General features: G+C 39.3%; 1 protein-coding gene across 2 annotated transcripts; it reads right to left on the bottom strand.

Moving 5' to 3' along the window:
- Positions 1–658: 658 nt before the first annotated feature.
- Positions 659–9,661, bottom strand: tyw3 (tRNA-yW synthesizing protein 3 homolog (S. cerevisiae)). 2 transcript variants are annotated; one of them, XM_088428729.1, is made up of 6 exons: positions 9,418–9,661; positions 7,697–7,777; positions 7,500–7,598; positions 6,258–6,329; positions 2,654–2,787; positions 659–1,163 (listed from the first exon to the last, which is right to left on the bottom strand). In XM_088428729.1, the coding sequence occupies exons 1-6, from the start codon at positions 9,592–9,594 to the stop codon at positions 944–946; spliced, it is 783 nt and encodes a 260-aa protein (XP_088284855.1). In that variant the 5' UTR covers positions 9,595–9,661; the 3' UTR covers positions 659–943. The 2 variants fall into 2 exon arrangements, with proteins under 2 accessions (XP_088284855.1, XP_088284856.1); XM_088428730.1 differs by having other exon boundaries at positions 9,427–9,661.
- Between the last annotated feature and the right edge of the window lie 1,696 nt (positions 9,662–11,357).

Here is an 11,357-nt window from a genome sequence, read left to right as displayed (position 1 = left end):
TTGTCTGCGTACATTATTATTTCAACATTGTCACAGACTGTGGGGAGGTCATTGATATAAATACTAAAAAAAAAAAAAAAAAAAAAAAAAGGGCAGAGGATCGATCCTTGCGGCACCCGCATACTACATGGTTGGAAGCCAGACAATTTGTTGTTAATTTTAACACTGAGAACAATTGGTTAGATAAGATTGCAGCCAAGTAAGTGTGTTATCTGGGAGCCTGAATTTGCTAAGATTAGAGATGACGATGAAATGACTTAGTGTTGAATGCCTTACGCAGGCCCAGGAAGACAAATTGTACAACTCTTGTTTGTTGAGCTTCTCCCTGATTACCTTAAGGAAGTAACAACAGTCTGTTTTGGTTAGGTGGTATGCACAAAAACCATTGCATGGGATGTAATAAATTCTCTTTATCAAGATGCTCCTTATATTGTTGTTCAAATAGTGGTGGGATTTTCGTCTCTTTACGGTGAGCCAGTTCATTTGGATCTGCTCAGTGAAAAGAGACGGCTCTGGATCTCAAAACGGCTTCTAACTTTAGCTTTTCTTTTAAATATTTATGACAAATTTAGCACACATTTTAGATAAATGACTTGGTGAACTAAATATTGCACTCTACTGACTGCAAATAGCAACAATTATCAAGCAAAAAAGTTACTTTCAGGTAAAAATGCATTGAAACGTGCTTTATTGTTATTTGTACCGAGTAACATATTACTATCTTTCCATGTGTAATTTCTTACACTACCGGATTAGAGCAAAAAGTAATGCAGCAATACAGTAATAATATTAATGAGTTGTGATGATAAATAATGAGTTGCTCCCAACACTGTGGAAAACAATTTATGGATTTCATTGATCAAGAATATTGTTGAAATATTGTTCTTGCATCTCTCACAGGTCTACAGTGTAAATGAAAAGCATAGACATCCTGAAATGGGCCTTAGAGAAAACCAATAAAACATTGAGCTAGATTCAAATCATTATCCACTTCTTTTATCCTACTGCTCCCATTGCTGTGGGAATCCTCAGTTAGACTTCTTAGTCTTTGCGTCTGCTCAGACGCAATTAATTTTCTCTTCTTCATCACAGACATCTCTTCTTTGTCCATTAGTTTTTGGTGTGTGTTTTTCATCACAGTTGTCAAGATGCTCTGGTAAAACCTGGGAAGTAGAAGTTACTGTGTATACATTTTCCTTTCCATTCAGAAAACTCCACTTCGGCAAAGGTAACTTATTAGGGTTGGGCATAGTTGAGATTTTGGTTCCAATTATTCCATTTTATTCCAGTTTCCATTGTTTTCCTATCTCAATTATATGAATAAATATAGCTATAATAAATATAAATATAGCTAACCAATATTTGGACTCATTGACTTCTTTGTTTGATTTAATGAACTTTTTACTGTTTGTGAACTTTACTATGAGTTACGCAAAGGACTATTTTTAACCAGTAACAAATGTCTTATTTTTGAAAACCCTAAGAAAATAAAGCACACTACTGATAGCCAGTGGATGGGCTCCACTAGTGTTATCCTTTATAAAAATTAAGTACAGTATATGATGAACACAAAGCCACATTTAGAAGGAAAGCAAAGAAACATCTTCTTAGGCTGGACCTAATTAGCGTATGCTAATTTAAAAGTATTATCCGTGTATATACATTTATAAAAGAATGTGTACTGTATATACATTTAAGTGTTGACTCCGTTTTAGTTCCAGTTACACTTGTTACACGTATTTAGCTGACTCTCACTTTGAGTCCAGATATGCATAGGGTTGGGGACCGAGACTAACATGTCAGTTCTCCGGGATCCGTCAAGAATTGACTAGTTCGGTACTTCCTTTTGAGACCTAGCGCAAGGCACGCGGTGCAGATGCAGCGACAGAAACGTCACACAAGCTAAGTAGAACTAAGAGGAAACGTGTGCTATGCGCCGGCTATTTCCATACTTACAAGTTGTGCCAATGATGAAAGTCTGACATAGATCAAAAATGTGGTGGCACTTCATAAAAAAAAAAAAAGACCAATCTACTGGGTGCGTCAGATGTAAAATATAAATATTGTGAAAATTTCGGTTCTTAGTTAGCTGGATGGAAGAAGCCCGGACGATGGAAGACTGTGCATGTGCAACTCCTCTCTTGCTGTGCACCTACCCACGCCAGCAAGCTGAGCCCGCTGCTCGCACGTTCCCAACGCCGGCCAAGAAAAGTGGCAAGTGAGAGCCAGCTATGCCGTGCTCAACGTGGCCGGGTGCGCGACAAAGAGGTGCTACCTTAGAGAGAAACCACACATACGTGCGCCGATACTCATCCCTAAGCACGCAGCAGTTACACTTGTTGGGCTGGACAAGATTACCAACCACGGCCATATTGAGTCTGTAACCGGGGATCCACGAGAAGGGCCCCGCGCATATCTTATATCGCTGCCAAGGCCTGCGTGATCCTGGCGCCCAGTGGAGACCAGGCGGAAGGGGATACGAGTCATGCACACACGGTCTTCTATTGTTCACGCCTTTTCCACACGACCTACTAGGGATCGAAAGCACCAAATCTAAACAATTCCAGAAGGGCCATGACAGTCCCGGTTCCATTTCATTCCTGATCCTCAGTGCCCAACCCTAACAGCTAGCTTAGCCAAATACCGTACTCACCTTCCAATTCGTCTTAAATTCTCCTCCATCTTTTGATTGGTCATTCCAATTAAGAATTCTATATATTCATGTGAAACCAAAAGCTTGCCTTGGTTAGTAAGCGGAACCTCCAGGCTATGGGTACAGCGAATTGCCTAGAGAAATCAAATACAAGAGATTAAAATCATGAGAACTTGGTTCGAAAAAAAAATAAACCATACAAATCTAAAATTAAACTATTGTAATTCCCCAACTATACGACCCCCCCCCCCCCACACACACACACACACACACACAAATCGTGTAGTCGCTCACGTCGCAACTTGTATCATTGTTGTTGGCCGCTAAAGATCCCTATAGACCATGTAAATATTTAAGCGCATCCCAGAAGGCCTTCAGTATGAGTCCACTATTTGTTATTGCAGTATGCATGCAAAAGTGGCATTTTCGAACCTCAATGAGCACCATAGTTGCTGCAGGGTAGGCTGCAGAGTTTTTTTGAAAATAAAGGATAGATTTGGGCTGCAAGAACACGACCACTATCGTTATTTGCAGTTAAAGGACTACTTTGAGAAAGAAGTCAAATGCCCCACACAACATAATATTATAGAGATATTTAAGAAAGCTTATGAAGGGAAAAAAATTAAAGCAATTTCAGACATGTATAAAAGTTTAATGTCATGTAAAACACATTCATCTATGTACACCAAAGAAAGATGGGAAAAAAAGTTACAATTGCAAATAACAGAGGCAGAATGGTGGAATATTTGTAAAACGCAGTGCTCATCTACTAGTTCGAGGAGTTGGAGGGATATTTAATTGGAAAAATTGGGTTCGCTATTTTATTACCCCAAAAATAAGGAAAGGAGTGGTGGGGTCCCAGCAATCATGTTGGAGAGCATGTGGATGTTCGGACATAGACCACGCACATATCTTCTGGTCCTGCCCAGGGGTGCAGGAGTACTGGGACCAAATATGGTGTACCCCAACTACTATATTCAGTTATAAGATCTCAAAAACATGAAAGGTATTTACTTGCAAGGTACAATATTTAGGGAATTTTACACAGGACATATTGCAAAAGGAAGATGAATACCTTGTTAAGGTGCTTTTGACAGCAAGTAAAGAATAGGGTATAAAATGGAACCACTGACTGTCGAACGGTGGATGAGTTCAAAGGCAAATGGATAAAATGGACAGAATACAAGGAAAAGGAGAAAAAAGAAAAGAAATCAAAAGATTACTGACACCAACGATGGACAATGAAAATTTAATGTGGAAATTTACTGTTTGGGAATGATTGTTGTCCAACACATGCAAAAAAAACAAACAAAAAAAACATTTGAATTGATTTTGAGGGAGAAAAGTCTTCATTCTATACATATTATTTAAGACAAATATTACTGCAGTACACATATTTACTTAAATCTTAAATTATTAAACCTTATACACTGTAAAGTAGTGAACTTCTTGGGGAGGGAGAAAGGGAGGGAGGGGGAGAGAGAGGGGGAGAGGGAGGAAGGGAGAGTGAGAGCGAGAGACTGCGTAGGCTGCGCTGGAGCACCTCATCCACAAATCAGGTCAGATCAAAGAGCAGTCGGACTCATATGGCTCAAAAACGTGGCTTTTATTTTGCTTACAACTTCACAACTGAACATGGCAACTCCAAAACAATAAACCGAATCGTATTTCTATTCATGCTCGCGCCGTCAACGCCCGCCAATACAATGTAAACAAGCCCCTCGCTCAATGCCATTAGGGCCCGGTTTAGCTGTCCCGTAACATGCCCGCTCCAACCAGAGCACACAAAGGACCTGCCCCTGCTTACACACACACACACACGTCTGCAATCACAGCTTTCACATCAACCCAGCGGCAACGAGGAATTTACAACAGAACTGTTCCCCTTTTCTTTTCAAGTTTCGCGCAGCTACGGTCATATTAGCAGCGGCCCGCACACTGAATTAATGTCTAATCTGTACATGATTAAAGATTATTACAATGGAGAGTTTACACTTGAAATACCATTTTATTATAAAAGAAATCTAGGTAAGACATCATGTACAGATTAGAATTTAATTCAACGTCCAGGCCGCTACTAATATGACCGCATCTGCGCGAAACTTCAAAAGAAAGGGCTTTTTCTGTCGGCAGTCGGCAATCAAGATTGCTAAAGCAGCTTCCATACGGGCGATGATTTTATTACAAGCCGTAACAACTGGCTTCGCTGAATTGCCAAAGGTGATGGCAGCCGTCTTCTACTCTTTGCCTCGTCCTTAATGTAGCGAACGGTATATTCGTTCACTCCCAAATGGCGGGCCACGTCCACCTAACCTCTCTTCGAGAAGTATCACCTTCTCAACAATTGTCATCATTTTTTGATCGTGTTTAGGCTCAGTACAAGCCTTTGTGGGAACAGCACGCTTGGGAGCTATTGCAAAAGTTCAATATGTAATGAAAAACAAAACTCCTTGAAGTCGCGAATCTGCGTAATGGAAAAAAAATCTGCAATGTGGCTAATCCGCGAAGTAGCGAGGGTTCACTGTATTGTGTTTCATTGATAAGTGTCTCACTTGCTTTTATGAAATACATCATTTCAATATCACGCGTTTACTTATTTTGATATTTCAGTTATCTACCACCTGCATCTGTATCTACAGCTAACCCCTCCGTCTGTATCTTCAGCTAGTCTCTTTTATCTAGTATTTATTGTTGGCCATCCATCATCTGTAAACTACCATCCCAAACCTGACTAAATAAACTCAACACCAGCAACCTACTTACCAGTATTCTGACCATTACACCGTCCTGTACCTGGTATACACATAAATGATCCAGCCACCATCACCTTCCCAATACATTTTTTTTCTAAGTTACACTATGTAAGTGCAGCTGGGATGATTATTAATAATGTTTTTATTGTTATATTTGAAAATGTTTTCACATGAAAACAACAACTTATTCACTGTTTTGTGCAAATGTCACTGCTAAGTAAATAATTTGAAGTGCAAATACAAATTTCAGTATAGTAAACACAAATGTCGCTGACAACTTTTTTTTTTTTTGGTCTTTCTCCATACCTGCGACATGGTTTGCGAGCGGAACTGAAATGTTTTATTCATTTAGGATGAAAAAATGCATGGAACCAGCTATTCATTCAGTTTTAATAGTTTCTCATGCCCTCTGAGCAGGGCAGCGTCATCCAGTGTCTGCCATCTCGCCAAACAGATGCATTAGCATGTTTTCCAGTGGTCAATGAAGTGCGCTTTAAACAAGCCTGCTGAATATTCACCTTCACAAGCAAATACACAAGAAACAGCAGCAAAAAAAGTCTAACATTACTCACGCGGTTAGTCCCGATTACATTAATCAATGGAAACTCACTTCCGTGAATGACTAGTCTGTTGGCTTTTCAAGGATTGTAAGAAAAAAAAAAAAATTAAGACGCGTGCAGTGGTGATGCCATTTCAAAAGTCAGTTTTGAAATGGCTCTTCGCACAGACCAGTGTGTTGCAATACAGTTTTCAATAATGTAGTAGCATGAAAGGCTAACTATATTGTTGCAGTGCAGGGTAAAAAAAAAAAAAAAAAACTGTTGTGTAGTTTTATTTAGAGTTTACAGTACCGTGATGATCTTTCTGGTCTTGCTCAAAGTGATACCAGAGTTCCTAAAGCCAGACTGGACAGCTGCTGAAAGCTAAATCACAGAAAAGGAGACAAATGTAAATAAAGTAGAAAGTAATCTTTGAAATCAAAACAAAGTTAATCATATATTTGTTTGTTAACCTGGCTGAACCATTCTATGGATCCTATGATGACAGTTTTTTAAGTGCCTATAATCGTGATATATTAAACTTTCCACGGTGAAATATCCATCCATCCATCTTCTAGAGCCATTTATCCTCACAAGCGTAGCAGGCATGCTGGTGCATATCCCAGCTGACTTCAGGCACCCTGAACTGCTTGCCAACCATTCACACACCCAATCACACCTAAAGACAATTTATGGAGCTGTCATCACACCACCTGGTGGTGTGTTGGCTCTGATGGTGGAGGAGGTTGCCGATCAGACCTCGCAGACCCAAACATTTTGTTAGGTTCTGCTGGGACCGTCTGGCAGAGGCCCTTGTCAGATGGAGCTTCAACTCCCAGCACCAGCAGAATTTCTCCCACGTTCCGGGGAAGGCGGGGATATACATCTTCTATGCAATCAATTACACAGTGGCATAGCTGATGAATTCATGACAGAGAAATTCTACTTTTTGAAGCTCTTACCCATCTTATGGTATTTATTTCTCAACCTAAACAACCCAGTGTTATTTTCATTCATTGGGGCATTTCCAAAAATGTCTTCTTTATGCTGAGCTCTCAGCACCGCCCCACCCGAGCAGATAAACATAACTTGCGAACGGCCTTAAGATAATGGCAGGCCCTTCATAACATCCCCATAATGGCCATGTAAAAGTAAAAACAACAGTTAGGAGTAGTTTCCCGAGGGGGGATCGCTTTAATAGGGGAAATGGTTGTTAATGTGTGTGCTCTCTTGACAAGTTTTTTTCCTTTGTTGGCAACACTAGTTCATGTCATTTTGTTCATTCACTCCGCTTCGGACTCCCATTACTGACGGCTACAACGATAAGCTTTTTTGTTGTTGCCATTTTGTCACGGCGGTCGGCTTTAGAACGACGTCATGAAGAATCAATCAATCAATCAAATTTTATTTGTATAGCCCTAAATCACCAAAGTCTCAAAGGGCTTGACAATTGAAAAGAGGTCATGTCGAGACTTCTTTGGAAAAAAGAAGAATGAAGAAGACGCAGCAGCCACACGGTGAGTGGCGGGATTTCAGTGAAGCCGTTTCACTCACCATTAACTGCGCATCATTTAGTGTCCTACACTGAACATGGAGCACAAATGGCTCGAACTTTAGCACAGCACTTCCACATGAGCTGGCCAGAGCAGACATCTGAAAAGTCAAACCATAAAGTAATGGGGTGGTATGTGCAAATATTCAAACATTGACATCATTTAGTTAGTGAATAGGTTAATGAGAAATATTGTCACCACGTCTTTAAATTGGCATTTTGTATGCGAGACAAACAGCCACACAAGGTTCTTCTTCTTTACACCACCGCTTTCGGGAGCCTAGAACAGATAATAACCAAAAGAAGGGGGGAGGAAAGATCAGATTGTAAAACCAAAGATTTAGAGGCAGTTGAATTTACTTTTGCTTGAGCAGACTGAACCGTTAATTCTTCAAGACCAAGATCGAGATCATTCAGCTCACCGGCAACAATATCTATCATCTGAGGAGAATAAACATTGCCTATAAAAACTCTGAAAACTAGGAAGTGACAGATTGTTCACATTTCTATTTTGTGTTATTTGTCAGGTTTACATGATGCTATAGTGAGAAAATGAGCAAATGACACAAACATTTACTGTAACTCAAGTAACTTCTTGGATAGATTTGACTTTTTTTTTTTTCACCTGAGCAAAAATTAAGAATGGTACATTTACTCCATCACATTAAATTAAATTACACAGTTTAAATTACACTTTTTTTAACATTTGTCTGCAACACTGTCAATCCAGCGCTGTTTAATAAGTCCAATGTAAACAGTGACTGCTGACTATCTTAGCAAACAAACTGTAGCAGGCAGTCACATAACCTCACACAATGTTTTCACAGGCCTGCTGAAGTGACCATGAAGAATGAATAAAATAAAAATCTGGCGCACAACCCAGCGCTACATGTGGTTTAACAAACCCTGGCCTTGACAGTCATTGGACGTTTAAATAAAATAAAATATGATTTTTATAATGTGTTTTCCTCACTGTCAGACCAACAGTGGGGATTTCTGTCGATGCTGTGGTCAGTTGGAGCTGTTTTTTTGTTTGTTCTTTTTGGAGGCAGGGCTGTGAATATATGCACGAGTTATCTGTGTTTTACTAGCAATTTTACAAGTCGTCATCTTAGGTGAACAGTTCTAAAATCCCCATCCATCCATTCATCCATTTATCCATCCATTTTCTAGAGCGAAATAGAACTGTCCTTACATACATAACTGTATTTTGTATTTTGGTATTTTTGCACAACGGAACAATCCGTTCAGGGATGTCAAATTCCTTTTTATCATGGGCCACATTGTAGTTATAGTTTCTGTAAGAGGGCCAGAAAGACTGTCAAATCAAATTCATTTTAATGTTCCTCAAACACTTTTGTAATTTTAAAATCAGAAGCCTGTAAAACAGTTCAAAAGAGCGATTGGGAACGAAACATGGCTGTTGTTTCCCCTTCAAATGTTTTAAAAGTTAAAGACAACTTACAAGTTTGGTATTTTAGCCAGAAACTTAAGACAAATGTGCATTAGGTGGTCCACATAAAATAATGTGGAGGGCCCGGATCAGGTCCTCGGAGTTTGACACCTTGTGAACTATAAAGTATAAATGGATCCACGAATGCAACGGATCAGCTCCACGAATCCAGAGGAGACTCATGCATAAACGTGAAGTGGTGTCTCGCGAGCTCATAGTCGTGCAAACGAGAGTTGTATTCAAAATATCTTGCAATCGCAAGTTTTCATTTCGTAAACACAACACAGAGTCGTACTCATGCGAAAACTATTCAAATTCAACACAATTTAGAGTGATACTGGTAAGAATTGTTAAACACGTCTAAAAACGTCTTTTTGACAGCGATCTTACTCCATAAATAGATAGAAAATTGTGGCATTATCACTGTGTGAAACAGCCTTATCCACAAATGTATCATATCACAGCACCTCGCTCACCGTGTCCATTATTGTAATCCGCCCGGAGCATGAACTGGTGGTGAAATACTCCTCGTAGCCATTTAGCAAAGACACTAAAGGCACAATATCCTCATCCACATTTCCTTTTCTACTTAGGTCAACTTTGTTGAGACACCGTTTTTTCCACTCACTAAATGTTTTTTCCATTTTCGAAGTTTGTCAAAGACCCCGACAACAGCGTCGACGACAGGAAGCAGCAGCCTTAACGTCGACTTCCTCTTGACTGAAAGTTGGCAATGACAACCAGACTTAAGGTATGATGCCACCACCTATTGGACTGGAGTTTTATCGGCGCAAATTTTCTACCAGGATTTTTAAACCACCTTTGAATGTGTTACTTTCATTTGTGGAATGAACTGGCTTTGAACAAGTATTGTTGTTGCAGCTCTCAGAAGATAAAGAGAGTATAGTACCAACAAGCAATGATCAGAAATAGCGCACTATGACACTTTAATTATAACGAGGTTTAATCGGCGCTTTCGAAGGTGGCACATGTATGCTGACTCCAATTTAACATGAGTTTGAATGGGATTTGGGTCATTCTGGATGCAGCCACAGTACACTTGTGTTTACACATTATCTGAGTTATTCGTACTTCCGTTCTTGAACCTCTTTTTTTTTTTACAATTAAGTGCGTAAATTAAAAAGATTTTGAAATGGTTTACTGTATTTTGATCTAATTTTATATGACACTGATACGTATGTTAACCAGCCCGTGTTTAGACTGACTTTTCAGATTTGTGCGGCGGGGGTTGTCTTTACAGCTAATACTGCTGTCCCATTACTCCACGCGTCACCGGGCGATGACGTTTTGTGTTTGAATTCCCATGCGTGGCTGTAACATTATTGAAACTTTTGGGAGGTGTAGTGTGGGACATTGTCTGATACCTTTCAGGATTCATTCATTCAGGCGAGGATGTGGGAGTTGCGGACACAAGCAGTGTTCATTCTGTTTTCATTCTGAAAAGTGTTGTCTAAAAAAATGCTAAAAAAAAAAAAACAAACAAAAAACTATGGGTCCCTACAGAAATGTTTGGAGTCCCAAAAATCGCACGGTAAAAACAACTAATTTAAGCGAAATTTTACTATACGAAAAAACTGTTGCCCGAATGAAAAATATTAATATTTCTCAGTAAATGTATTCAATATTCAAGAGTTTTATTGTCATATGTGTAGTACTGTATTATTTTACCACACAATAAAATTCTTATTCTGTTCACTTTCCGAGCAGCAGACTACATTCCATAATCAAGCAAACAAATAAATAACAAATAAAAAATGCAATAAAAACAACAAACAGAAACAATAGCGCTAATAATATAGTGCTAAATAGCATGTTGTGCAAAACTTTTTTCAAGTGAATAGCTAAATTGCATGTACAAAGCATGAAATGTTGGCCAGTTTGTTCATCTCTGAGCATATCAGGAGAATTTTCAGTCACAATTGTAACATTACTGGGGCAGTATCAAGAATCTGTGGCGGACAATAGGACCATGTCTCTCACCCAGTAGGCATGTTGTATGATCCTTTGATGCTTTGAACCTGTTGGCTTTGATTTTGCTTTTTTGGACTTTGTTGTATCAGTTTTGTGATGGCATGCGAAGAGTAAAGATCTCCACTAGCACAGCAACGTGTGGTTTCTTCGCCTTGCCACAAATCTGACGTTATTGTAACCGCTAGATAGGAAGGAGATGTCAGAGAAGGGAGAGTTTTGGAGGGAATTGAAAAATAAAAGTAGTGCGGCTCTTCCGCTCCCGAAGGAGTATCTTGTTTTGAAGTTTTGAAATTAACTACCATCGAGTGTTTGTAGTTGATTGCAAATCAATCATTCAACATCTATGTGTATTAATTATTTGTACAATGTGGCTTCTGTCATTTCATATCGATGAATCTATTTCCCCCTACCTTTG

The sequence above is a fragment of the Hippichthys cyanospilos genome, chromosome 12 (assembly GCF_059441005.1).
Source record: "Hippichthys cyanospilos isolate Australia breed blue-spotted pipefish chromosome 12, RoL_Hcya_1.0, whole genome shotgun sequence".
In the NCBI taxonomy this organism is placed as follows: Eukaryota; Metazoa; Chordata; class Actinopteri; order Syngnathiformes; family Syngnathidae; genus Hippichthys; species Hippichthys cyanospilos.
Note: the sequence above shows the minus strand (reverse complement) of the source record. Positions and strands in the feature narration are given on the sequence as shown.

What these genes read in the sequence shown, in the direction of transcription:
- tyw3 (XM_088428729.1), bottom strand. Translation starts at nt 9,594, where the DNA reads ATGGAAAAAACATTTAGTGAGTGGAAAAAACGGTGTCTCAACAAAGTT. An exon ending in TAATGGACACGGTGAGCGAG is followed by an intron (nt 7,778 to 9,417) that starts GTGCTGTGATAT and finishes TATCTGTTCTAG; the next exon opens with GCTCCCGAAAGCGGTGGTGT. An exon ending in AGACCAGAAAGATCATCACG is followed by an intron (nt 2,788 to 6,257) that starts GTACTGTAAACT and finishes TGATTTCTCTAG; the next exon opens with GCAATTCGCTGTACCCATAG.